The following is a 27,999-nucleotide window of genomic DNA, read 5'->3' on the forward strand; positions in this document are numbered from 1 at the left end:
GAGCTGCTGCACGGCTCCCTGGAGGGGGGAGCTGCCGCGGGGGGGGGAGGCTCAGGGCGCGGGGGGGAAGGCGCCTCAGGGCGGAGGGAGGGCGGGGAGCTACCCCAGGGCTGGGGGGCGGGGTGCAAGGTGGAAGTTTCGCCTAGGGCGCGACACTTCCTTGCACCGGCCCTGCTTGCTGAGTATTTTGCCTTGTAATAAAGATTTGTTAGACTCATTTTCTGAGTAAGCAAATCTCAATCTAATACCTTCCACAGGAACAAGCCTGCATACCCATTCCCTGTCATTCTACTCCATCAGCTGAGCACTTCAGTTCTTTTGTGATGAGGTCCAGGTGTTCATTCTAACTAATTATGGCAGAGATGGGGCTGGTCCTATTTCCCTTTAAAAGGGACCGTTCACACTGTGACAATTCTGTGGACACTTTCACACTGGGGATTGGATTGGAATGAGAGGCCCCAATGCAAACACCTACACGTGTGCTTAATTTTACTACCCTGAGTAGTCACAAGAGCAAGTTTAAGCATGGCATAAGTGTTTGCAGGATCAGGGTCATATGGAATGTTTATCTGATAGGCTCCAATTCTGCAAACTGCTGTGCGCACATGCAACCCCATTGTCTTTCCTAGGGTGGTATATAGGCACAGTAGTCTGCGTATACAGATCACAATGTCACAGTTGGATTATATTTATTTATTGTAAAATGCTTCGGAGATGAAATGGGCAATATGAACTGTTTGTGGGAAAAAACACCCATTTATGCTCCACACCTATGCCCTACTACTCACCATGATCTGCTGGTGTTATTTAATACCTTATATATTATTCATACATATTCATTCATGTATCCATACATATCATTTTCTTATAAAATAGACCTGGACCTAGGTTTGATCTTCCCCAGAGTTTCGAGTGTCCAGCAGCTGCTTCAATGGTTGGTCCATTCCATTCACCAGCTGCTAAGTTTGGATTTGTACAGTAACTCCTCACTTAAAGTCATCCCGGTTAATGTGTGTGGCTCTGTCTCTGTCTGCCCTGCTGTCTCCCCTCCCTCCATTCGTGCTGCCTTGTAGAGTGTGAGGCTACATTAACAACGTGTTAACCCTGGAGGGCTCAGCTGAGTGCTAATTCATCATTTAGCAGTGAGGCATTCCCTGGGAAATCTTCCACCCTCTGACTCCACCACCTCAACTAAGCTACACAATCATCATTGCTGTGTACAGTATTAAATTGTTTAAAACGTATATGTGTTTAAAACATATATGTTTAAAACTGTGTGTGTGTATATATATGTATAGAGTCTTTTGTCTGGTGAAAAAAATGTCCCTGGAACCTAACCCTCGCTATTTACATTAACTCTTATGGGGCAATTGGATTTGCTTAACATCGTTTTGCTTAAAGTAGCATTTTTCAGGAACATAACTACAACGTTAAGCAAGGAGTTACTGTATGTTGATTTCTACACAGTTGAGGGAGTGTGATGGAGAATATGCCCCCAGCTGAATAATTTGGATCTGGGTCTGAACTTCTTTAGGGTATCAGATTCTGACTCCAAGTGGCTGGTTTGGCCCAATCTCCAATTAATATCTACAGCTCTTGGACTAGAAATTGAGCCAGGACCCTGGAGCCCAAGTGCCTGAATTTTGGGCACATTCAGACCCAGAGAGGCACTGTGGCATCCAGCCTCTCTCCAGAGTGTGTGTGGGGATGACCCCCCCCCCCCCCCCCCGCATTAGGGAAGTGCCTATCCAGCTGCGGGGCCCGGCTTGGCTCCCGGGCCCATCTCTCCCGCGGTCGCCTCGCTGCCCGGCGCTCTCGGGGGCGGCTCTGACAGTCACACCCGCACTGGGCCGCGGGGGCGACAGGGTGGTTTGGGGCCCCACACGCCGAGGCCTGGCGGGGCAGAGGGCGGCCAGCAGAGGGCGCAGCGCGCTGGGTTAGGACTCCGGAGGAAGCTGCAGCCGGACTAGAGGGCGGGGAGGCGGCGGCTGTGGCCTGGTGGTGGCGGGGGGTCCCCGGCCGCTGTGAGGCGCCGCCATGGACCGGTTCGCGTGGGCCAGCGGCCTGCTGGAGATGAACGAGACCCTGGTGATCCAGCAGCGCGGGGTGCGGCTCTACGACGGGGAGGAGAAGGTAAAGGGAGCGCCCGGCTCGGGCCTAACGGCGGCGGCAGGATCCTGACCTCCTCCCCCCGGCCCAGCGATCACCACCGGTACCCCGGGGAGGGGCAGCCGGGGCACCCCGCCCAGGAGCCCCCGCCGCTCAGCTGGGCGCCGCTCTGGCGCTGGCTGCGCAGGGCCTCTGGGATGGGCCGAGTCCCCCAGCTGTGTGCCCCGGAGCCAGTGCGTCTCTCTGCCGGTCGGGCTGTCAGCGCCTGCCCCCCTTCCAGCCCCAGCGGCTCAGTGGATGGAGCTGGCGGTACCTGCCCCGCTTTTACGGGCAGGAAGCTAGGTCCTGCCGGGTGTTTTTGATGCGAGGGTTGCTTTGTGGTAGACCAGGAACAAACCCCCTCTTCCTTTAGCCTGTAAAGTGCCTAGACGAAATGGAACCACCTGGTGGGTCAGGGAGGGGTTCGGACTGGACACCCAACGTGCTACTTCAGTTTTTAACTCCTTTCCCTAATCACAGAAATGTAGGGCAGGAAGGGACCCCACGTTAGTCCTCTGTCGCATGCTGCATGTCTGCACTCCCAGCGGGGCAAAAAACCCTGAAACTCCAATAACCTTGTTAGAAACGTAATGATATTCTAGGGCGTTGGTACCATAGGGAAGGGAGGATCCTGCCGGGTTTCCTGGGGGAGAGTTTATACAGCTGAAAAGGAAGTTTGTCCATATCTGTGTTAACCTTTTGTAATAATTCTTTTTGTTGCTTCATCAACTTGGCTCGCTGTGCTACCAGCAAAAACAGGGTGTTCTCAAAATATTTGATTAATCAGGGTGATATATTATGACAATGTGTAATGCTTCAAACATCAATGTTTACCCAGCTTGTTTGTTAAATTTGTTGTTAATTTAGTATCTGTTTTTTCTGGTCTAGGTAAAGTTTGATACTGGGGTATTGCTACTTAGCACACACCGACTGATCTGGAGAGATCTGAAAAATCATGTAAGTACCCAATCTGTTCTTGTACATGGGTTGGCTATAAATTCCATAATAAACCATAGGTAACTTTTAGTGATGCGACTGTGCAAGAAAGAACTAATTTTTCCGAGACTAAACTTTTTTCCTCCCTGTGTAAGCGCCTTATGCTCCCAACATGGAGAGGCAATATAATACAGGGGAGTCGCATCTTACGCGGGGGTTAGGTTCTAAAGTCAGCGCGTAAGCCGAAAATCATGTATAGTCAAAATTACCCTTGAAAATCCCTTAAATTGCCCATAAAGTACAGTATACTGTACATGGTTTTGTGTATACAACCCTGTACAGTAATATGTATAAATGTATACAGTAATGTACAGCATATAATAAAGAGTACATATGCAAAATATAATTTTACAGTATTTTTAATTACATAAAAGAGAGAGAAACGGAAAAAATGAAAGAATAAAAAAGAAAAACAGTAAACCTAACCATTCACCATTCATCCTGGATATTCTTGCTAGTCTACGACGACAATGATCATGGTGATATGACGACTATGACAATGGTGATGCGATGACGATGAATGATAACGATGATGATTAGTACAGCGCCTGTATAATGAACGATGAGACGATGAAGATGGGCACTGTACACACTCCAATGACTAGTCTTCCTTTTCCCCTGACAACACTATGGGGGGGGGTCATCAGGGCTTGATGTTGATCCAGGAGATGGAGGTGATGGAGAGCTTGGATGATGGAGAGTGAGTCGTAGACGAAGTGGTTGGCTCTGGTTCAGCTCGAGAAGTTGATTGTGTAGGCTCATCTGCTGTTGGTTGTTTTTTCTTGAAAAACATAGTGATCGGCAACTGTCGCTGTTGTCTCTTGACCTGCTCAAACATTTCTTGTTATGGTCTCAAATTGTTCATAATACTGTGTGTAATTTTGAGGCTTCGTTCCATAGAGGAATCGTATTCAGAAATTAAATCATTCAAGAGTTTCGCTGCTTGGAACACTTCAGCAAATTTATGAAGCTTCCAACTTGCTGGCTCTTCCTGTTCGTCGTCATCATCTTTGTCTTCTGTAGACAATTTTATCAGTTCCTCTAACTCTTCGTTAGTCAATGTTTCTCTATGGCCCTCAATTAATTCTTCAATTTCTTCCTCAAGGATGTCGACGAAGCCATCACCGCCCACTTGCCTAGCCACCAGAACAACGCGTGTCACTTCTTTGTCAATGGTCAGGAAACCCTTAAAATCATTCACACATTCTTTCCATAGGTTTTGCCAACATGCATTGTCTGTTTCAGGCTTGATTGCATCCATTGCCTGTTTAATATAAGTGATGCAATCGGCAATGTTAAAGGACTTCCAACACTCCATCACATTAAGATTGGGATCAGCATCCATAGTGCTACGTATCCATGAGAATGTAAGCCTCGTGTATGTGGCCTTGAAACAGCGAATCACGACTTGGTTGAGAGGTTGGAGGATGGAGGTAGTATTGCGAGGAAGAAAGACGACTTCAACATTGTTATGCACAAACCAGAGTGCCTCAGGGTGGCAAGGAGCATTGTTTACGATCAGCAACGCTTTAAAGTCAATTCCTTTCTCTTCTAGGTACCGCTTGACCTTCGGAATGAAACACTTGTGGAACCAATCCAGAAATAAGGCTGTCGTCACCCAAGCCTTTTTATTTGATTGGTGGAACACAGGCAGGAGATTTTTGTTCTTGCCTTTTAGGGCACGGGGATTTGCAGCCCTGTAGAGCAAGCCTGGCTTTATAAATGCCCAGCAGCGTTGCCACAAAACAACACAATCACATGGTCTTTAGCTGCTTTGAAGCCAGGGGCTTGTCTTTCTGGTTTCGAAGTGTAACTGCGGTTGGGCATTTTTTTCCAGAAGAGCCCAGTCTCGTCAGCATTAAAAACTTGTTCCGGAAGATAGCCCTTTTCTTCTGTGATTTTCTTTAATTGTTCGGGGTAGGCTTTTGCTGCCTCTTCATTGGCAGATGCAGCTTCACCAGTAGTCTGCATGTTTTTGAGGTTGAAGCGGTTCCTAAAACCGTTAAGCCAACCTTGGCTGGCTTTGAATTCCTTCTCATCATCAGGCTGTCCCTCTTCAACAGGAGGTTTGAACAGCGCGTAGGCTAAGAGCCTTTTCTCGCAACGTGTTGCCATTGTCTTCTAGCCATAAGTTTAATGCCTTTTCAGTCTTCACTAAAGTCTTATCACGCACCTGGCTCGTCACCTTAGCAGTTATTGGAGCAATTGATGCCATGGCTTGACGAATTTCTCTCTCTCGAATCTTGATGGCATGGATGCTAGATTCATTGCGGCCATATTTACGCGCCACGTTGGAGACCGATATACCATCTCTCAATAAATCCAACATAGCCAGTTTTTTCTCCAGCACTGGAACAGATTGCTGTTTCTTCAGTTGAGCACCAGATGAAGTAGTTGGCTTGCGTATAGGGGCCATGTTGTACGAAAAATACGTATCTTTAAACACTAGAATCACACTCAGCGCGGCGAGATGCTCACACTATGAGAGGCATGCAGGAACTGAGAGTGACTGAGGGAACAGCAGATTCACGTCTCCCATCTCATGCTCATTCCGGGGCATAGGCTCATTGAGTGGAATGGTGGGTGGAATCACCTGCACTACTGTATTTAAGTTGTTATTTTTCTTTTCTTTTTTTGCCGAGTGCGTATAGTTGAATTCGTGTAAGATAAATGCACGTATGATGCGACTCCACTGTATGATTAACTGGGGTTGGAAATTTTAAGATAATTTACCAACATGTTCATAGCCCACTTAGTAACTTAGCTATCTGCTCTTCAAATTCTTTCTTGGCCTGTTTTATTATACTTTTATACTTGAGTTGCCATAGTTTATGCTCCTTTCTATTTTCCTCATTAGGATTTGACTTCCAGTTGTTAAAGGACTCCTTTTTGCCTCTAACCACCTTTTTTTACTCTGATGTTTAGCCATGGTGGCATTTTTTGGTCTCTCTATTTTATTGATTTGCTGTGTACATTTAGTTTGAGCCTCTATTATGGTGTTTTTAATAGTCTCCATGCTGGTTGCAGGCATTTCCCTCTTGTGACTGTTCCTTTTCATTTCTGTTTGACTAGCTTCCTCATTTTTGTGTAGTTCCCCTTTTAGAAGTTGGGTTTCTTTGGCATTTTCCCCCCTACAAAAATGTTAAATTCAATTACGTTTTGGTCGCTATTACTGAGCGGTTCAGCTGTCTTCACCTCTTAGACCAAATCCTGCATTCCAACTTAGGACTAAATCAAGAATTTCCTCTTCCCTTGTGGGTTTCAGGACAAGCTACTCCAAGATGCAGTCATTTAATGTTTCTAGCAATTTTATATCTGTATCATTTTCTGAGGTGCCATATACCCACCCAGTCAGTATGGGGATAGTTGAAATCTCTCATTATTATTGTGTTTTCTCCCTGAGCATTTCACAATCACCATCCTGGTCGGTGGTATATACCAACTGCTTTACTCTTATTGTTCAAGCACATTCTGCTTTTCTACTATCAACACTCACGGCTGAAAAGGGCAAGGATGGGTAGTAAGATTTATTCTCTTCCCCAGCATACAAAGCAAGAGAGAATCTGAGGCTGTGTACTAGAAACTGTTATCCTTGAGACTGATCCCCAATTGTTCAAGTTAGTAGAAATCCACAACTCCTGAAGATCAAAATCAAACAGAAACATCATGATGGAAGTCCCTGTCCCAAAAGCCCATTGTCACTGCAAGCATCTTCTTTAACAAAGCCCTAGAAGACAGGATAACAAGAAGTTTTGAGGCCACCAAAAAAAAAATCCTTATTTTGGAGTTGTGACTAGAATTCTGTTGTAAACCATACAAGTTTGCAAGGCTTTGGGTCACAGCCTTGAAATGTCCCTGAGAACAGGGTATTACCAAGGAAGGGGATCTTATGCCATAAATTCCTTTCCCATTTCCTTTTTCTCACCTTAAAAAGCATGAGAACAATGGGGGATGGAGCAACAAAACTCCCTAAAACTAGTCAAAATGCTGACAGAAATGAAAGTTAAACAGAGCTGATGAAGTCCTGAGTTCTGTTCATACCCTATCTCTGTTGTTTCTTTTTCACATGGTATCAAAGTAATGTTACTTGTAAAATTTATACAAGTATTACCCACAAAAATAACTGTCAAAAGAACATTATTAAGGTTACAAAGTCAAGCACTCAGTTAGGAAAGCCAGAATTAAGGTTTTCTGTGCAATCTTAATTTGACCCCCTTGTGGGTATGCATTATGATAGTCTTTAAATACATGATGACATACTATTTTTTCCACAGTCTCTACTAAGCATCTGCAAACTGCGATTCTTCAAAAGCTTGTAACTTAACTAAGTATGGGTGGATTTTCACAAGGATGGCAAACGGCATATCTCTGACCCAAATTTCAAGTCCCTGTTCCAAAAGATAGGGGTCCTAGAGCTGTTTAAAGGAAAGGTTCCAGAATTTTTTAACATGGGCAAAACAATATATTTTTTCCATAACCTTGTTTTAAGAAACAGCTAAACTGTTTTGGCTGAAATTTTCCAAAGTAATTCAACCTGAGTGAGACAGCACAGAACATTTCAGCCCAAATGGTTAAAGTTTGTCAAAGTTATAAGCAGAAAACAGGGTCTCATAATGGGAAATGTCAGGCTACTTTAGTAATATCCCCACTGATCATTATTTTTAGATACTGCATCTTCTGTGAAAACAAAACTGTGACAAACAGCAGCAGCGTTTTATAGCTGCTATATGGTCACGTACCATATGTATTTGGTCAGTACAGGAAAACGCTGTGATTTCCAAAATACTAAATACTGAATTCTTCCTAGTTTGGTGCATAGCTGTGTTGTTCTAAGCTGGTGTTAATGAGAATGTTGGGCATTAGAAAATAAGTACAAATAAATTCTGTGATCTCAGACTCCCACTGCATGCTTAACCCAGCTGTCTGTCTGTATCGCCTCCTTTTGCTTCTTTATCAGAATATCTTATCAGTGGGGTGTAACCTGCAAGGAGACCTTTACACTTCTAGTCAGTTCAACTGTTTTTGGATTTAGGAAGTTAAAAAATGGGTTATCTACAAGAAGCAATTGTTACCTTTTGTCATTGTCTTTGTCTGCATGATGCCAGTGTGTAAGATCTTTGTAGTTGGGTCCTTGACTTACCTGTATGTGAAGCATCTAATTCTTTCTGACCACTCTACAAATAATAATCAATTTGTATACTACCTAAAATGCCTAGAAACCCAGTGGCTAAGATAAGGACATTGTGTCAGTCCTAAGTCCCTTTCTTGTCTGATTATTTAACAATTATAACTTCATGTTCACTTTTTAGTTTTCAGTTTAAATTCCTTTTTAAATAGTAGTGTAAGGATAATTTTCTATTGCAACCAGCATCATCTTCTATATGAAATGGCTTTTGGGAGAACCTCCTACAAAAATTAGCACTGTTGACTTTTGTTATTTATTAAGAGGACAAAAATGTGTTTTTGGTTTGTTTTTTAACAAACCATTCAAGAAAATAGCTTTTAATTTCCAGTTATTTTGTGTTGCTTATTCTAGGAATGCTGCATTGCTATCCCTCTTTCGCAGATTGTCTTCATTGAAGAGCAAGCAGCTGGGATAGGAAAAAGGTAAGGTGTGTGTCTCTATCACTTTGGAAGCTTAGGCACATAGGTTATGTGCCGTTCTCAAGATCACACAAGAAGTCTGTGGTAGAGCCCAGGAATGTAACATAGATGTCCTGATTCACAATCCATGAGACCATTCTTCCTCTCTTACAATAAGATACAAGGATCAAATAGGGCAGTGTTTCCCAAACTTGGGACGCCGCTTGTGTAGGGAAAGCCCCTGGCAGGCCGGGCCGGTTTCTTTACCTGCCGCCTCCGCAGGGCCGGCCGACCGCGGCTCCTACTGGGCGCGGTTCGCTGCTCCAGGCCAATGGGAGCTGCTGGAAGCGGCGTGGGCCGAGGGACATACTGGCTGCCGCTTTCAGCAGCTCCCATTGGCCTGGAGCAGCGAACTGCGGCCAGTGGGAGCCGCGATCGGCTGGACCTGCGGACGCGGCAGGTAAACAAACAGGCCTGGCCTGCCAGGGGCTTTCCCTACACGAACGGCATCCCAAGTTTGGGAAACATTGAAATAGGGGAGAGGGTCATTATGAAATCAGTGATTAAGTTTGTGATTCAGTCTTCTGCTTCGTAGCAATGAATAATTGGTTTTATCTCACTTAATCAGCAGTGCCGTGGTGACAGGCTAATGTTCAAACTTAGGTCTCAGACAGGTCTCGTGCTCTGCAAGGCTGGTTGGGGGTAGGAACCCAGCAGAGGACCATCCTGCTCAGTTCTCAGCAGATGTAACTTACACCACCATCTAATTGATTCTGAAGGAAAGACCAATAACTGGGGCCCTCTCACTTGACAGCTAATTAGAGCTGTATGATACTGATGCAATAAGAGAGAAGTTAACACCGAAGGAAAAATAAAGCTTTTATGAAGAAGTTTGTCTGGTCTACATCTGCTTATGTCTGTGTCCTGGATGTTATAAGCAGATCAAATTGCTGCAGCCTGCGGGGAGACATTATCCCAGTAGAACCATACACTGGGGCTTGCGAGATCTCGTGCTAGAGGATGTGACTAAATAAGAGTATTGACAAAATAGATATATTATTAAAGCTGGACAAGAATAATAGCATTATTGTGATGAAGTGAGATGGGCTATTATATTTGCCGAAACTGTGCTTGTTCATGAGTTGTTTTGCTGTTGGGCTTCATTCTAAACCATGTTGCTTTCATGCATATGTTAGCCTAGTATGTTGGTTTTGGATGAATTCATATGCAAATTCTTCTGCTGACACACATGTTTAGATAGGTTAAACATAATATCGAGACCTTTTTATTTCCATGAGAAAGATAGTGTGTTTGGGCAGCAGCTATGAATCACTGTAAAGCCTTTGGGGGTTATGTTGCAGGTTGGAAGCCTTAATCAAAGGTACCACTTGACAGTTTGTAGTTCAATTTATTTTTCAGAAATCTTTGTTTGAACTGCTAATATTTATGCTAAATCACCTTTCTGAGAGTTGATTGTACCTGTGTTTTATTATTAGTGTGGTTTTACATTTTTTTTTATGGGTTACAGTATTTTTAATATGAAAATTCTAGTATAGAGATAAAATATTCTCTTTTATATTATTCTATTATTAACGTTATTTAACGTACTTGACTTTTATGAAAATCCTGAAGGATTATCTGAGATGTTCTGAATGTAAAATAACCATTAGTTTTCTGGGGGCTTAGGTAATATAGAACTAGGTTAAGCTTTTAAATCTGACTTGCACAATTAAGAAATATTATTTTATAAATAAGGGATATATCTTTTTTTCTCCTCCTTGCTCTCTCCCTACACCTTTCCTTAGTGCCAAAATAGTGGTTCATCTTCATCCAGCTCCTTCAAACAAAGAGCCTGGCCCGTTCCAGAGCAGCAAATATTCCTACATCAAACTTTCTTTCAAAGAACATGGTCAGATTGAGGTATGTGTACATACAGTGCAACCATATAGGTGGGATGTTTTGTCACAAATATTTCTGCTCTCCCTGTATTAGTGATACTATTAAACTTGCAGTATTTGCTGTGGAACTGTGTGTGTAGGAGGCCCTGTTGTCAATTTATAAACCAAGAGTTGGCAACCTTTTAGAAGCAGTGTGCTGAGTCTTCATTTATTCACTCTAATTTAAGGTTTCGCGTGCCAATAATACATTTTAATGTTTTTAGAAGGTCTCTTTCTATAAATCTATAATATATAACTAAACTATTATTGTATGTAAAGTAAATAAGGTTTTTAAAATGTTTAAGAAGCTTCATTTAAAATTAAATTAAAATGCAGAGCCCCCCGGACCGGTGGCCAGGACCCGGGCAGTGTGAGTGCCACTGAAAATCAGCTCGCGTGCCACCTTCGGCACCTGTGCCATAGGTTGCCTACCCCTGTAATAAACCATCACAACCAGCTAGCATTAACCTAAACTAAATGAATGGAATTACTCCATTGCAATTCCATCCACATGGCTGGATTAACAAAATCTTATGATAACAGTAAATAACTGTTATCATGAGATTATCTATAATAACTGGATTGCTCAAATTTATTTTTAAAAAGCACCTTTGGACAGATACTGAGCCTGGAAATTTCAGCCTCATTAAGTGAAAGTTTTGGAACATTCTGAATGTCTGGAAATGTGTTTAGAATGGAAATAAGTAATCATGCACGTTTAACTAACAATTGTTACAGCTATCATTGAAATGTATATGATTGCATGGTTTGTAACATTTTTTATCCTAAAAAATGAAAAGTCCAGCATAAATGTGACGTTACGGCATTTGATATTCAGTGGAATTTGTTTTGTTGATCACTGATGTTAAAAATACTCAAAAATATTCTACAAAACTTAGATTGACTTTTTTTTAAACATATGCAGTTTTATAGACGGTTGTCGGAAGAAATGACACAGAGGAGATGGGAGAACATGCCTGTGTCTCAGACCATTCAAATTAACAGAGGTCCACAGGTACTTATTAAATCCTTGATACTCTCTTCTGTATGTTAGACTTAGGTTCAGATCTCCAGACTATTGTGTCCATTTTGTGCTGTCAACATAGCCATCACCTACATCAGCTCCCCCCCCTCACCTCTGGCATTCTGAGGTCAGAAAGGGGGCATGGCAGAGTGGAACTCCACCATGGCTGCTTTTCCACTGGCATAAACTGGAGCTGTTCTCTTGCAGTTCTCCCTTGTGCTGGGGCTGAGTAGCTGGGTGTCCTCACTGCATCTGAGAAGAGCTCCAACACAATTGGGAACCTGCCCCTTAGATTATGTAGTTAAATGCATTCAAAATAGAGTTAATGGTATTCTTGGAATGGCACAGAAGCGAGGAAATTCTAATTTATGAGTGAGTATGGTGTTTGGTTTGATGTGCCATTTGTAGTCTTTTAATTATGCCTAGGTATTGAAACTCATGATGTAAAATAAGCACATTCTGTGTAGAAACTTCTACAATATGAGACACACAAGGAAGATGAAGGATGGAGTTTCAGCCTTAATTTTACCCTTTCTTGGTTTTGTGGGTTCTAGACTCTTGACATTGCTTTAATATAGTTGTTTGGCGCCTGTGTGCGTCATATGTGTGAGTAGCTATGATTTAAATGGACAGTTTTGATTGTTGGGAATATCTTCAGGATGTGTGCCTATTAGATTGCTTTCCTTCATCTGTTTCTGTATTTTGAAATTATAAACTCTTTGGGAATATCTGTATTTGGAAACTGCTGGTGACATTTTGGGTACAGCCATCATATAAATAAGTTACAGCAGGGAGGATGGTGCTGTTGTCAAAGGTGACAGAGAATAGGAGGGGACGGAGAGAGTTGAATTTGGCAATGTTAAGTTTAAGTTGCCCATGAGACATTTACGAGAAGATGTTGAGACTGGCTGAAATACAGATTGGATGGAAATAGGTCAGGAATGGAAAGGTAGATTTGCACATATCTATTTAAAGGTGGTAGTTGAAGCCACGTGTGCAGCTGAGATTGCCCAAAGAAAAGATGTAGACCAAGAAAAGGAGGGGATCAAGGACTGAGACTTTTGGGACACAGAGAGTTGGAGAATCTAAAAGAATGAGCAGAGAGATGGTGAGAGAACCAGGAGAGGATGGAAACTCAAGGGTTTGCAAGGTTTTAAGGAAAGTACTATTGAGTGTCAAAATCAATGGGGAGGACAAGGAGAATGAGGGTGGAGTTAGAGACCTGGAGGCTAGGCCAGGAAGAGGCTGATAAATTTCATATGACTCTCCAATTTAGTAAAAGGATATCACCCCATATGTTGCATGTATGTGTCACATACTATTTGTATGACGCACTATCAATAAATGCGGTGAATGTCCAACCTCGTACCCTTCTAAATCTCCCCTCAGGGAAACCTATTCAGACTGTGATGGAGCAATGGGGAGAACAACTTCCTAAGTCCAGGATCCTAACTGAAAATGCTCTACCTCTAGGCTTGCTCCAGTTAGACTAGGGAAGCGTCAGTTTGAGCATACCAGCTTATCTCTACTGTCTGTCTATCATACAAGAGATGCTATGTTCTATATCATTATACTAACAGTTTAAATAGCGTGTTTGTCATGTAGTATTCTGTAGCAAATCTATATTCAGTGTATTTTTATTATTTATAAAAAGTTGTTATAGATAAACTATGACCTTGATTTAAGGAATGTTATTCAGGAAATTAGATGTATTGTAGATCATTAACGATCATTACATTTTACTTAGTTCTTTGTGGGACATTTTCCTCTGTTGTAAATATAAACTCTTTCACAGGGAGGTGAGAGAACTCTTAATATTTCCTTCCTTTTCTTTTCTTTAAACTATTTTCTTTTGCAGGCAGGAAGAATAAGGGCTGTAGGAATTGTAGGTATTGAGAGGAAATTAGAAGAGAAGAGAAAAGAGACTGACAAAAACATTTCTGAGGTAAATACTGCTCAAGTTTCAAGGTCAGCCACCTGCATTCTCTCAGATTTTTTCTTCTAGATGCAGCGGGGTACTGTTTCATTGTAGAGAACTTTAAAACTCTGAACCAATTACACGTGTGTAACTTACAGTTATGTCTGTTTAACTGGCTTATCCCAGGTGTTTAAGAATATTTCATTTAAATGCTCCCTTTCAAGGCGGCCATTCATTGGCACCAAATGCTTTCTGGGTTTATGAATTTCAATACAGTTGAAAGGCAAAGTTCAATGGGGGAAGCAGAACAAAGAGCCTTCTACAGAAAGGGACCAGTCCAATAAGACTATTCTCTTAGCAGGTCTAATTATGGATCAGTTGAAGATTAGATATTCATTTACCAGGTGTATTGTTCAAAGGGGTTTTATATATGTAAATAATTATTACACAGTAAATGTATCTAACAGAAATTCATATTTTTAAATTTTAATTTGAGTTTATAATTATGCATGGCAAAGTGTTCAATAATCAGATGTCACAGTAATTTCTGCAAAAATATTGGCCAAAGAGAAAACAACCACTTCTCCCAAAAACAGTTCCATAGTTGAATTTGAGATATTACATGTACTACAGAAGCTTATTCCTCCCCTCCCCACCTCATTCTCTTCCTCTTCTTAAAATCCTTTCAACCAGTGTTTCTCAACCTTTTTGATACAGGGACTGGCTTGCTGCCTTCCTCAACTGTGTCAGGGAGATCTCAGGGACTGGCACTGGTCCACAGACCAGTAGCTGAGAAACACTGCTTTCGACACTATATCTAATGGAGCAATCCCGAGATTGCAAATAAAGAGAAGATTATACTGGTTTTGTCACAGTAATAGAGATGGATTTGAAACATCAAGAAGTCCTCATAAATTAACTATAACAGATTCATTCAGATGGCAACTGTTTGTATCACAACATTGCAAAATAAAAAAAAGACCTCACAGATCCAGTTTACAGGAAATTTGTACCTGCTTTCTGAACACTTTTACTGTGATCTTTCAGTTATTATTAGCATTAAAGGTTTTATTGTTTGCTCTGTTTTTCTGCCTATTTATGAAGCAGGTAATGAATGAAGTTACTTGTGTATATAATTCAAAAGGTATTGTCTGGTTATTTTTTCCTCACTGACTTTGTCAGAGAGTAAAAGAAATCCATTTGTGTGAGTTGTATGAGCAAAGGAAAAACGTGATTTGTGAAATCCTGCCTTCCTCCAGCTTTAAATGTTATAAATGACTTAATTTCAAAAGTGGTGCCCTGGGTTCCACGAAAAGGTTTCCTGCATCTGCTGTTCACTGCTGATAAGAATCCAGTTCTTTAGCCTTTTGTTTATCTGAGGAAGTTCCTGTTAGGTGTGTGCACATTCCCCTTTGTTTCCAGGCCTGCCCTGAGTGAATCGGTCAGAGGAGGAACTATACACAACATGCTGTTTATTTAGCTAAGTCAAGGATTTTTTTTTTAATGGGTGATGTTTTCATGCATGTTGTTGAGATTGGAGTTAAACCAGTAAAAGCCTGGATATAAAAGCTTTTTGTTTGTTGATATTAAAATTCAATATGGTAGAAGCTCCTTAATTCATGCTAGTGCCTGAGAGACACATTACAAATTTACTGAATTTGGCAAATTATCAAGTATGTCAACAAATACTTTTAAAAGAAAAGACAGTGTATCACAAATATCTGTGCTCTGACAATGGTAATTCATTATTCTATGGGAATATATTATAATTGCTTTAACACTCCATATTAAATTTTTGCCAAGATGTATGGGGAGTGATTGTCATTTGACTACAGTAACTCCCCACTTAACGTCCTCTCGCTTAACATTGTTTCGATCTTATGTCCCTGCTCAATTACAGAACATGCTCCATTTAAAGTTGTGCAATGCTTTGCTATAACGTTGTTTGGCTGCCTGCTTTATCCACAGCTGGCAGCCCCCCATCAGCTCCCCTACGCCCCCCGCACAGCGCCTCCCGCCTACCGGCAGACCCCGCAGATCAGCACCTTCCCCCGCCTCCTGCCTGCGGCAATCAGCTGGCTTGCAGCATTCAGGAGGGAGAGGGGAGGAGCGAGGACTCGGCACGCAGGCTCCCCCTCCCTCACCTGCCCCCTGAATGTCACAAGCCAGCTGATTGCCACGGGCAGGAGGGACGGGGGAGGAGCGAGGATGCGGTGCACCTCCCCCCTCCCTCCTCTGCCTCCTGCCTGTGGCAATCAGCTGGCTTGCAGTGTTCAGGAGGTAGGGGAAAGAGGGGGAACCTGCGCGCCATGATTGCCGCGGGCAGGAGGCAGGGGAGGGAGGAGGAGGAGCGAGGACGCGGCATGCGGAGTAAAGGGGGGGAGGGAAAAAGAGGCAGGTTAAGGGTGGGGGCTTGGGGGAAAGGGTGGCATGGGTGGGCCGAGGATTGAGCCCCCCGCCCCTGGTGCTTGCAGAGTAGGGGAAGCTGCCGCTGGTGCTGCGCAACGTGCTTCTCCTAGCCTACAGCACCTTCAGCCTCCTTGCCTTCCTCATTGTCTCCAGTGCCAGTGGGCTGTGCCTGTGTGGGGTAAGGCGGGGGCACCTCCCAACTATAGTACTGTACTGTATGGCAAAAAAAAAATGTCCCTGAAACCTAACCCCCCCATTTACAGTCATTCTGATGGGGAAACTAGTTTGACTTAAAGTCGCATTTTTCAGGAACATAACTACAACGTTAAGTGAGGAATTATTGTATGTGGACTAGGAAGAGACAAGCTGGGTGAGGTAATATCTTTTATTGGACCAACTTCTGTTGGTGAAAAAGACAAGCTTTTGAGTTACACACAGAACTCTTCTTCAGGATTATCAAGAGTCTACTGCGTAGATCTTTAAATTAAATAGAAGCCATGCTTTTGTTACCTTCAGATTAGACTATTAAATCGTTGATAGCTTGGGACCATAGGCTGGCTACGTTTGCGGTCTGTAGAGGTGTTCTAGCTGGGTTGCCCTCTTTATAAAAGGGAGGTGCTGCCCTCACGGATCTAGCTGTGATGGTTCTAGGGTTCTGGGACTCCCCACATGCATTCACACACACACTTGGTCCAAAATAATCTAAATTAGTGACCACCTGGACACATTGCAAAAGCCATTTATTAAAGAGATTTTGAAGGAGGGTTGAAGGTATGTCCCTGAGAGGGTAAAAGTGCCTTTCTGTGGCATTGATATATTGACAGGCTAAATTCACTTTTTCATGTGTATGTTATGCTGCTGGGTGGTCATTGTTATGTAATTGTAAGTCTGCTTACTTGTTAACACACTGAGAGCATTTGTTTGTTTTTTATTGTTGAAATAAAATATGAAAAAAGTGAAAGGCTTATCTGGTGTTATGTGCTCCATATAGCAATTTTTATATTTGAGAACGTCACAGCTTTATTAAAGTAACTTGTATTTTAAAAATCCTGAAATAAATCATTGTCCTGTGATGGAAATCCAAAATTTTACATGGTTTTTGTGGAAAAGTTCCATAAAAGTTCATTGTAGTAAAAATCTGATACTTTATAGAAATATTTTAATTTCTCCTTGCTTTTATCAGATCTAGCAAGTACAGCTTATATCACAGGTACCTTTTATCTAATAATCCATCTCATAAGCCTGATTTCAAACAAGCCTTAATTGGGATCTTGTTTTGTGTCAGCATAATTTAGCTCAGTTAGACATCTATGTACCTAATTGCTTCTGAGAATCAAGTATTTAGATGCATAAATTTTCCCCACAAATAATTTTCAAAGCTTTATGTCTCGTCAATTCAGAGTGGTGAGAAACGAACCTAGCAATCCATCTCCCTTGTTATTTCCAAATAAACTGTGATCTTGCCTGCTATCTTAGCAACGCCTACTGATAAAGGCAGAATTGTGATGTCACTATGAGCATTTCCACAGCTGTACTGTGGGCTCTCCACTGGCCAAAATTAGATTATTGGGGGGTGTGTGTGTGTGTATGTATATAAGTATGAATAAAAAAATACACCTCACGTTTTTAGGAAGAAGGGGCAAACTTGATTAATTTAATTTATTTCAACTCTCAGTACTTTATCTCCCAGCTCTGTTATTTACATTTTGTAAATCAGAATTAAGTAGAAATTAGTATGTGTGTTCCATGCAGGAAACCATAGAATTGTTTTACTTTCCTGTATACTTTCTGTTGTCCTTGTCTTGTCTGATTTTCATTATAAGCTCTCTGGGAAGGAAAAGTGCCTGTTTGTAAATCAGAGCATGAATTTCAAACTCTAAACAGTTTGAAATGAAAACGTGCTGGTCTAAAGCATTAGGTGCCCTAATATTGTTCAGAATTCTTGGAGTTTGGGAAGATCATTGGAAAAATTACTTCTTTAAATCATTTAATTTATTTAGGCAGACTATATTATAATGTCAATTTTTCATTTTAGGCTTTTGAAGATCTCAACAAGTTAATGGAAAAGGTATGGGATGTGACATTTACCAGCACATCTATCTACATTTATACCAGTTATCTAACTTTTAACCAACGTGTCTGAATACACTGCTGAAATCTGACATATTTGTGTGTGTTTTGGTAGGCTAAGGAAATGGTGGAGTTATCCAAATCAATAGCTAACAAAATTAAAGAAAAACAAGGTGACATCACGGAAGATGAGGTAAATATGCTTTCTTTCTAGATTTGACAAAAAGGTATTTTGTGAAATATCACTGTGTAAACTAAACAGCTATTGTGGTGATATTCATAATGTAAGTAAATAATATTTTACTAATGTCCCGTTGTTTCTTAACTTTTATTTAATGAAAAGATTTCTTTATACAATATATCCGAGCAGTGGGGAGAGAAGACAGTCCGTCCGTCTGAGACCTTGTTTCAAAAATAACTAGTATGAAATGATTACAGGATGTGCATGTCTCTTCCCCACTTAGTTTACTTTAAAAGGGGTCAGAAATGCTGGCTCTATTAACTAGAAGACGACAATTTTCTGGTTTTCTTTTGGAGATTTCAGTGTCCCTTATAAATTTCTGAAGACTTGTGTTCAGCTTGCCACCATTTTGATAAATTTATATTCTGCCCAATAGTTGGCATTGTATTTTTTCAAATCTCCCAAAAGGCATTGAAGTCTACTATAAAAATAAAAGTGTAAAAGATTTTTTTAAAAATAGAACTGTGAAATGACTGATGCAACTTACTTTTCTTTTTATGTAGACTATCAGGTTTAAGTCTTATCTGTTGAGTATGGGTATAGCTAACCCAGTTACCAGGGAAACGCATGGATCTGGCACACATTACCATATGCAACTGGCAAAACAACTAGCTGGAATACTACAGGCACCACTAGAGGTAAAGCACCTGAGATGCTCTTTTTGTGCATGTAGATGAGTTTTTAATGCAATGCATTTCAGTATCATGGACCTTGACAATGTCTCTTTTCAAGATCTAAGACTTCAGTAATGCAACCTCCAATTCAGCTTTTAGAGGAGTCATCATTTTGCCTTTTAAGAACATTTATTCTCTTTCTCAGCAGAAATATCTAAAAGGAATTATGGGAATTTATATTTGCAGTAATGATTTCTCATCTTCCACATAACAGAGTTTGTGTGATAGTTCTTCATAGGTCTGAATTAGCAGTCTCTTTTCCTGGCGACTGTGGCTACAGAATTTACCCCTTGCCACAGAATAGTGCTTCTGAATCTAAGCTATTATTTTAAAAAATATGTTTCTGATCTATATGGTTGCAATGCTAACTTTGAATAAATGAATAATCCATAAACCAATAAAAGTTGCCTTCCTTGACTCAAAAGTATGAGCAGCTCCATTAAGCACAATGGATTCCAACTCTGAAACCTACAAATAACAGTTTCAATGTAAACTTCATATATATCACTGCTATAATGCTGGCTACTATACAGATTTTATTATCAATTTTTCTATTTAATTCAATAAAATTTCAGTTTTTAATGTATCTGAAGCTTGCCTCTTTGAAAAAGAATGTGCACATTCAATATGTATGTGAAACTCACATACTATCTCTTTAGATTTTTTTACCTTACATTATGACCCTGTAAGTTCAAAAAACAGAAGCTTGATAAATTGGTTAATAGATTTAATATAATGAAATTCCATGTACTTTTACTCTAACGTGTATTTTAACCTTGAAATAATTCATAATTCTTGAATTTTAGAATTAGTATTCTGCTGTTTGAAATTATTAAAGAAAATTACAGTTTGAACACTGACCTATATTTTAGATAGCATTGGTCTTGTCTGTGTAGGTTTTTAAATCAAGCTCATAGTTTATCTTCTCTGCTTTAATATGTCACGTGTTGCTTAAAACTTTCATCCATCCAAATGTTTTATTATATGCAAAATAGTGTGCTCTGTGTTCTAGGTTAATACTATTTCACTTATTGGCCTCATGTTTCCACAGGAACGAGGGGGAATAATGTCACTTACAGAGGTGTATTGTCTGGTAAACCGGGCTCGGGGATTGGAGGTAAGGGACTGATTCTGTGGTATTCTTTGACAAAATCTGCTTGAGAAGGTACTTTAAAGAAAGAAGTGTCAAACAAATCTTTAACTGTCCACCACATGCAGTCCAACTCCTTAAAATGATGGATGAATTGCTGTTCTTGTAATGGAAAATGGAGCTTTGGGGGGGGGGGGCAGGGGAGGTTCTCCCTTCCCTTCTCCCTCCCCCCGCTAATATTTAATCTTTGGCCATCTTCCATAGTATGTCATTCTGATGTGCCACTCCTGTAGTACCAATAAAGGAGGATGAGAGCTAGCATAAGAAAATGAAACATACAAAAACAGGCAAAATAACAGGAGGGACAGACACAGAAATAATAAAAGGGGGTGGGAGGACCAGTAATCAAATAAATTACCTGAAGAGAGAAGTCATGAACAGAGTAATGTAGAGAAGAATAAGAAGAGAACAGAAAATGGAGTGTAAGGGTGAGAGAAGGCTGTAGGACGTGGGGTGGGGGGGGAGGGAAAGATGAAAGGCGAAAATGCAGTCATGCACTACATCGTTGCTTGTTCTGTTATTTTTTTCATCTGTAGTTGTCTGTTTTGCTTCTGTGTATGATACTGTGTATTTAACATGTAAAATGTGAGTAAATATGTTCTTGTTTTTAAATAGTTGCTCTCTCCAGAAGATTTAGTAAATGCTTGTAAGATGCTAGTGGCACTGAAATTACCCCTAAGGTAAGAGTCCTTCATGTGCATTTCTAAATAAATTGTCAACTGTGGACCCTTGAGTCCCTTGCACAGACCAGTCTTGTGAAATGCCTTACCTTCCAAAATCCATTTTAGTGTAAAATGTGAACCTATTTCTGTGTGTTACTTAATCTTCTAAGAGGTCAGTCAGTATTCATTCAATTTCCTATGTAATTTCCTTTAAGTTCATAAATATCACTTGTCTGTTGATCCAACTTACAAGGACCCTTTTGCTGTACTTTGTGAGCACCTTGTACTCTTTAATATATGTTTATCCTCATAACACCCCTGTGAGATAGGTAAGGATTGCCTCCATTTTAGGAATGAGGAACTGAGGCACTGAGAAACTAAGTTATTTGCCCAAGGTCACACAGATAATGAGGAGGGAATTGAACCCAGATTTCTAATGTCCCAGGGTTGCACCCTACCTATTGGACCATCCTTCCTTTCCAGAGATGTGACCTTCAGAAATAGTTTCACAGGGTCTTTCTTCAGGTGCAGTTAATAACACTAACACATACATATGTCCACCATTGTTTTACAGCATGAACAAAACTTACGTTTCATGCAAAACTAAATTATGTGATCCCTAAAAAATACAATTTAAGTTCCTGGGGTTTTATCTGCCAAACGTATATTTTCAGGATGTGAAAATAAAACCACTCTGGTGCATCGCTAATATCTTTGTTCACTTTGTTCAGTTAATTATTCTTCTGTTTTCATTTGTGAAGATTCAGCAGTTGATTTTTATGTTGTTCAGTTTCGTTTTTTCAATTTTTTTCTTTTAGTTATTACAATAGATTGGTTGACATGTTATCACGTTAGATGTATGAAACTAAGAGACTGCTAAAATACACACGTTTTTCCGTTGTTGATTTGCAGATTTGGGTTTTTTTGGTCTTTTCCCTTTGATTTTTAGGCTTCGTCTATTTGACAGCGGTGTAATGGTGATTGAGCTCCAGTCCCACAATGAAGAGGAAATGGTGGCTTCTGCTTTAGAGACAGTATGTGAACTTCATTTCCTCCAGTAATCTGTCTGTAGGGAAACTTAGACACATTAGGTATAAAACTTGAGGTACAGGATTTCCTTTTGAGCTTTTGAAACACAAAATTTTCCACTTCCAAAATCCTAAAACAATATTTTGTACTTAGCATTTTTCATCTTCAGAGAGCTGTACACACATTCATCTTAGGGCAGGTCTACACTACCACTTAAGTCACTCTAACTTACATCGCTTAGGGATGTGAAAAACCCTGCATGTCCATCCCGTCCTGTCCTCTTTCACACCCCCCGCCAACACACACACACACACACACACACTCTCTCTCTCTCTCTCTCTCTCTCTCTCTCCGCCACCCACCCCCGGCCAGGCAGAGAAGTCTTGTGCTGTCCACACCAGCGCTAGCAGGAGATGCTCTACCACTAATATAGCTTCCGCTTCTCGCCAAGGTGGAGTAATTATGTCGACAGAAGAGTGCTCTCCTGTTGGCAGAGCATGTCTACACCAGACATGCTGCGCTGATGTAGTGCTGTAGTATAGACCTGCTCTAGATAACTGTTCACTCCTCAAGGAATAAATCTCTCTTAGAGCTCTTGTCAGACTTCATTACCTTAAAGTCCTTCCCCAATTCTTTTGCATAGTAGGAAGAGTTTATTTGATGGCATGGTATTTGGCCCATACATTAACTAACTAAATTGGGCTTCTGACTGTGTTTAGTTTGATTGAAAGCAGATATTAAATGTAGGTATGGAATGTGTGCTTATTTTTGCTTTTATACGGTAACAGAACATAGTATGTGCAATATATATTTTACATTGAGTTTGTTACTTTGAGGAGACTGCCTGTGTTAGAGGGTACTGCATAGAGGTAGCTTTGATTCATTAAAAAGGAGTAGTAGAGCACAATATAGTTAGCCGATACTGGTTCTGATCCATTTTGATACCTGAAATGCTGTTACTGCCACATCATCTGCTGTGTTTCCCTTGCATGTTATAGAACACTCTTAATTTTCACAAGCTCAGAAGGCTACATGTCGGTGTTTCCAAAAGAAAATAGTCCTGTCAAATTAGAAAATTTAGTACTACCAGATGCACCTTTGCTCTTGAGACTTGACATGGACTCCTCAGAAAATGTATATAAAACCAAATGTGCAGAACTATGTTCCTTCATTAAAAGGGACACTTTTAAACATCAAATACTTTCTCAAAACAAATGCCATAGCTGTAATGCAAATAACACCTTTGATTATCAAGACTGAAATATTTAAATTCTGATTTCTTTTAGGACATTTAATGCATTTTTGTTAATTTTCTGCATTTCTTTCAAGAAAATAGACTCATTGGTTCTCCTTTTGTTTTTAGTCAATTTTATGGTGATGATGTATTAATTTGTTGTCTTCAGCAAGTGTGCTCAGCATTGTAAAAAAAACACAGTCCCTTCTTCAGGCAGCTTTAAGCAGACACATGGACATTATAAATAAGGTCAGACACACAGTGGAGAAAATGGATTTATCACAAAGTGGTGTCGTTTTTTGACATAACACTAGGCTTCATAGACAAATGTGCTGTGAGGAACGGACTTGAATTAAGAAAGATGGATGTCTTCCAAGAAAAGGAATCCTCAGGGATATAGGCGTTGAAGAAGAGACAAGTGGGATAAGGTTGCAAAAGGAACAAGAGTGAGGTGTGAGTGGGGCGGGGGAAGGTGATAAGGGGGAAAGGAGGTAGAAACGATATTGGAAATTAGTTAGGAGCACACTTGTGTATAGCTTTCCAAGTGCAGTAAGATACAGTAAGATTGGTTTTTGAGGGAAGATGAGAGGAAGCCAGTGTGGGGTTTGAAATGGGCATGGAATGGTTTGAGTGTCAGGTGAGGTAGGAGAATCAAAGGGATCAACAACATAGAAGCTGAAGTCATTTGGGATAGGTGGTTGGGAAGGAAAATTATAATGACCCAGGGGTCATAGTAAGTTGTGCAATCTACTCAGTATGCTCTGTGTTTCACCCCTAAGTTTCAATGGTTTAGCTTTACCACATCTAAATATAGGGCCTACTTTGATATGAGAGTCTGTAAAGGATAACCAACATAATTAGAAATTGCAATGGATAATGCAGAATAAATCCCTCAAATGATGAGGGTCGCAGGAGGAAGGCATGGATGTGTGGGTGTGGAAGGCTGCTTGAACCTACAATAATGGAGAAATATAAGGACAATTCATTCGCATGAAAACCTGGCTTCTCTTGGGCCTGCCAAAGTCCTGGGACCTAATGGAATGCTGGTTTTCACAAGTTAGTACCAGCAGTGGGCTTTTTGAATTAATTAATCCCAATTCCCCACCTCCTTCTGGGTGACTTCAGCTTCTAAACTGAAGACCCTCCAACTTTGATGCCTTTCATTTCCTTTTCCAAACTTCATTGTTTACAAAATCACTTAGGGAAGACTTAGTGTGACTGTGCTTTATAACTATTGATTGCACAAGTATATTGCTATTTATGGGCTATTTTTTCCCTACCCACTTCTCCCATGTTATCTTTACACGTACATGTGTACACACACACACACACACGGTTTCATTTTTCAGAGTAGCAGCCGAGTTAGTCTGTATCTGCAAAAAGAACAGGAGTACTTGTAGCACCTTAGAGACTAACAAATTTATTAGAGCATAAGCTTTCGTGGACTACAGCCCACTTCTTCGGATGCATATAGGTTTCATTTGTTTGACTAGTTCCTATCCTTTTCTGCGTTCTTCTTTTTTCATACTTAGCACACTTCCGGAACGCTAGATAGTGTATTGGACGAAAATTGCTTATTTTTTGTCTTTAAACAAAAATGCAGATAAAGCAGTAGTCTTCACTAGGTATTTGTTACCAATTTGTAACAGTTAACCCTCTGAACAGAGACTGAACTAAAATAATGGAGAAAATTCTTTCATTCTGTAGTAGAAAGGAAAAGATCAACACTATTTTAATGCCATGTTTTTCTCTCTGATAGGTATCTGAAAAGGGTTCTCTTACAGCCGAAGAGTTTGCCAAGCTTGTGGGGATGTCTGTTCTTTTAGCCAAAGAGAGGTAACTATGATAATTTTTAATAACTCCTTGATTATCATTTTGCCCTTACCAAATATTACAAATGTTCTTTCTCTTTCTTCAGGCTGCTTCTAGCTGAAAAGATGGGCCATCTTTGCAGAGATGATTCAGTGGAAGGCTTGAGATTCTATCCAAACTTATTTATGACACAAAGTTAACGATATTGTATTTCATGCATGTTTATCATGTAATGGTTGAACACAAGAGAGCAGAAGGGGAAGCCCTTCAAATGACAGATTTTAAGATTTTGCTTTGTTAATCAAGACAGTGGTGAATATTGTGATGAAAAAGCTTTTTCAGCTATTTCAAATGCTGAGTGGTCCTATTTGGAATGGAGAGGAATGTTACAGAAAGTAACAGGAATCATGGAGTCAAAATCATCTGATCTCAAATTGGCAAGCTAACATACACGTACTCAGCGTAAGTTTTACGCTATAGTCCATTTATCTTTTTACTTCAGGAGAAGTGAGATGATTTCACAAGAGTTAAAGTGGAGGAAATATCCTTTTGTGGTCTGTTTGCAAAGGCAGACAGAACATAGAACACTGTCATTTACTGCATACAGATGATAGCAAGGAAATAGAAGTGTGTACATGCCAAAGCAAGCTTCCTCTCCGTACTCTCCAACTTCAGTATATTTTGTGTGTCTGTGAGTTCAGATCAGAGACATATATCCATAGGGATGAGAAATGTGACATGGTTTATGAATGTTGAGGTCTGAGGAACAAATCAATATTGAATGCTCCCTTTTCCCAGGAACTATAAAAAATTTTCCTAGCAAGGATCCCAAATTTTGAGAGTCGAAGCCCAGGGAATTCTTTATAGATATAAATGACCTGCCTTAATAGAGACTAACCTATGTTATGAAAATCTGGAAAACATAGTGTTTAATGTGTCATGTCTAATGCTAAATAGACAAGAAGTATTGTGAGTGCAGAGTTCCTCCTTTCTTTGCTCTCCCTCCCCAAAAAAGCTTCATTATGTTGCTGTTTGTGTGTGCTTTTGCCAGCTCCTTTAGATAGTGTTGAGGGAAATCAATTATTCTGTCACTGCATCCTGTCCAGCAGCATAATGACCTGTTTTTCCTTTTGCACTTCTAAAGAAAAGTCATTGATCAAAGCTGCCTACCGTGTGTCTGTCTTGGAGAGACTGTTTGTTAACTTGCATATCCTTAGTCTGCAGAAACCAGTGTTTTAATATTAAAAGGAGGAACAGAAAACCCTCATGTTTAACAGTCAAGAGGTATAAATCCTTTGGTTTTACCTATGCTGTGGATTTACAGAATTCAGTTACACAGCCCTAACTTTCTGTAACCCCTGTGGATTTGTATATTAGTTATATGTTTTAGAAGAGCTAAAGTTACATAGACGATGGTAAGTGGTGTCAGAGGCCCACATGACTTAAGCTTCCCACATAACGAGTTATGATATATTATTGCAGAATTCAGTTCAGAGTTTGGATGAACACCACATTGATGTAGCTTTGAATTAAAGATATGGCAGTAATAATCAGATGGAAGTTAAAAGAAAGGACAGAGAGAGGTTCTTTTAATTGTCTGAAAATATTTCTAGAAATCTTACAATATCACCACAGCTTGGTCAAGGTTGAAGGGCTGCTCAGGCTCATGTTTTTGATAGAGGTATGAAAAGTTACTGTTTACCTGTTTGTTTTCCCATGTACCTCTGCTGTAAATTTGCCTTGGTTCCTCTCCCACACCTTCATTGCAGGCTCTTGTAGGATGCTCGTTTGGAGCGAAGACATGCTGTCCCCTAGTACATTTCCCTAGTTAGCTGTCATGCCGTGCTCTCTTAGGGCACTGTTCTCCTTGCATTTCCTCAAGTGGAGGGGAGCCAAAACTCATTGATCAGGCAGGGAAAGGAATTACACGGGGAAGAACTGGTATCAGGGCATTCTCAATGCTCTGTACTCTCTCTGCAGCAGCTTTGTAGGGATCCAGATTTATGGGTGGGGAAGAAGGGACCAGTTGAACTCCACGACATTCTCTTTTATCACCTCCCCCCAGTAAACAGGACAGATCAGTACAAGTTACTCCGGACAATGTACTCTCAAAGAGTTGAAGAACTGAGAGGCAGAGAAGACACCTGAAGTGGATGTTCTTGCTGTCAGTGTTTCGCTGGAGAGCCACGAATGTTAGGAAAAGATCCACTGGTTTAGGTGGCTGAAACCTTCTTCATAAGGGGGCAGCTTTTCCTCTCCACAGCCATGATGAAAGTACCAAATTTACACTCCTAGCATCCATTCCCCTACTCAGGAATAACCCATATAGAGCCCTTAGTTTGTCTCAGTTGAGCAATAATGGTACAACATACATCTTAGCTTTAGCCTTATGGTACTTCCTTGGCCTTTTTTCAAGATAGGTCCTTTTTCTTTGTATAGGGAGAGAAAACTCCATGGGTTAAATTATGTTGCTTATTTAGAATTTAATTGTATATATTAGAAAATTGTTGCCACAAAGTAATAAAAATAAAATGATTTTCTTAATTTGTCTATTTCTGTTTTCTAAATGCTTTGGGGGAACTTTGAAGCCACAAGTCAGAGGCCTGGCAGTTTGGTAGGATACGTTTTTAAATGTTCACTGTCTCAGATTGTATCCTTAAGGATAAGATACTATGTATCTTTTGCTGGAATGTAGTGGTTAGACACATCTCAGCAGAAGTGCCTTATCACACTTCCATCAGGAAGTGTATACTTCCGCAGAGCTCTAAACATTTATTGTTTAGTCCCTGAGTAGCCACTCTTCCCACTAGTACATAGTTTAGGGTTCAGAACATGGAACCTCGGGTCTGATTTTGGCCATAATTGTTATTACAAATAAAGGATTCTTTCTAAAAAAAAAAGGGGGGGGGGGTTGGAAATATCTCTTGAGTGACAACAGCAGGATACAAATGATCATCTGCAAATTCCCCAACAGTTAGCTCTTCTAATAGTTAAAGGAACTCTGTCCAATAGCCTGAGTCTGCACAGGGTCTGCTGCTTTTGATTGCCTGGGTAGACTTACACCCCAATAATATAAAAGAGCACACATACTCAAAAACATATTCTAGAGTTG

At 40.6% G+C, this 27,999-nt stretch overlaps 1 protein-coding gene across 3 annotated transcripts; it reads left to right on the forward strand.

Annotated features, from left to right (window-relative positions):
• Positions 1 to 1,832: 1,832 nt before the first annotated feature.
• Positions 1,833 to 27,431, forward strand: VPS36 (vacuolar protein sorting 36 homolog). Of its 3 annotated transcripts, none has more exons than XM_054015211.1 (14): positions 1,833 to 2,133; positions 3,037 to 3,105; positions 8,681 to 8,751; positions 10,533 to 10,647; positions 11,590 to 11,679; positions 13,547 to 13,633; positions 18,051 to 18,083; positions 18,201 to 18,278; positions 18,830 to 18,964; positions 20,052 to 20,117; positions 20,766 to 20,830; positions 21,780 to 21,846; positions 24,835 to 24,911; positions 24,994 to 27,431. In XM_054015211.1, exons 1-14 carry the CDS (start codon positions 2,038 to 2,040, stop codon positions 25,085 to 25,087), a joined length of 1,143 nt encoding a protein of 380 aa, XP_053871186.1. In that variant the 5' UTR covers positions 1,833 to 2,037; the 3' UTR covers positions 25,088 to 27,431. The 3 variants fall into 3 exon arrangements, with proteins under 3 accessions (XP_053871186.1, XP_053871185.1, XP_053871187.1); XM_054015210.1 differs by having other exon boundaries at positions 1,834 to 2,133; positions 21,762 to 21,846; XM_054015212.1 differs by lacking the exon at positions 1,833 to 2,133 and adding an exon at positions 2,328 to 2,418 and having other exon boundaries at positions 21,762 to 21,846.
• Positions 27,432 to 27,999: the final 568 nt, after the last annotated feature.

The sequence above is a fragment of the Malaclemys terrapin genome, chromosome 1 (assembly GCF_027887155.1).
Source record: "Malaclemys terrapin pileata isolate rMalTer1 chromosome 1, rMalTer1.hap1, whole genome shotgun sequence".
Taxonomy (NCBI): Eukaryota; Metazoa; Chordata; order Testudines; family Emydidae; genus Malaclemys; species Malaclemys terrapin.

Bases quoted from the DNA above. Each gene is read 5' to 3' on its own strand.
- VPS36 (XM_054015210.1), top strand. From the start codon at position 2,038: ATGGACCGGTTCGCGTGGGCCAGCGGCCTGCTGGAGATGAACGAGACC. The intron at 2,134-3,036 runs GTAAAGGGAGCG...TTTCTGGTCTAG, and splicing joins TCTACGACGGGGAGGAGAAG to GTAAAGTTTGATACTGGGGT. The intron at 13,634-18,050 runs GTAAATACTGCT...TTTTCATTTTAG, and splicing joins CTGACAAAAACATTTCTGAG to GCTTTTGAAGATCTCAACAA.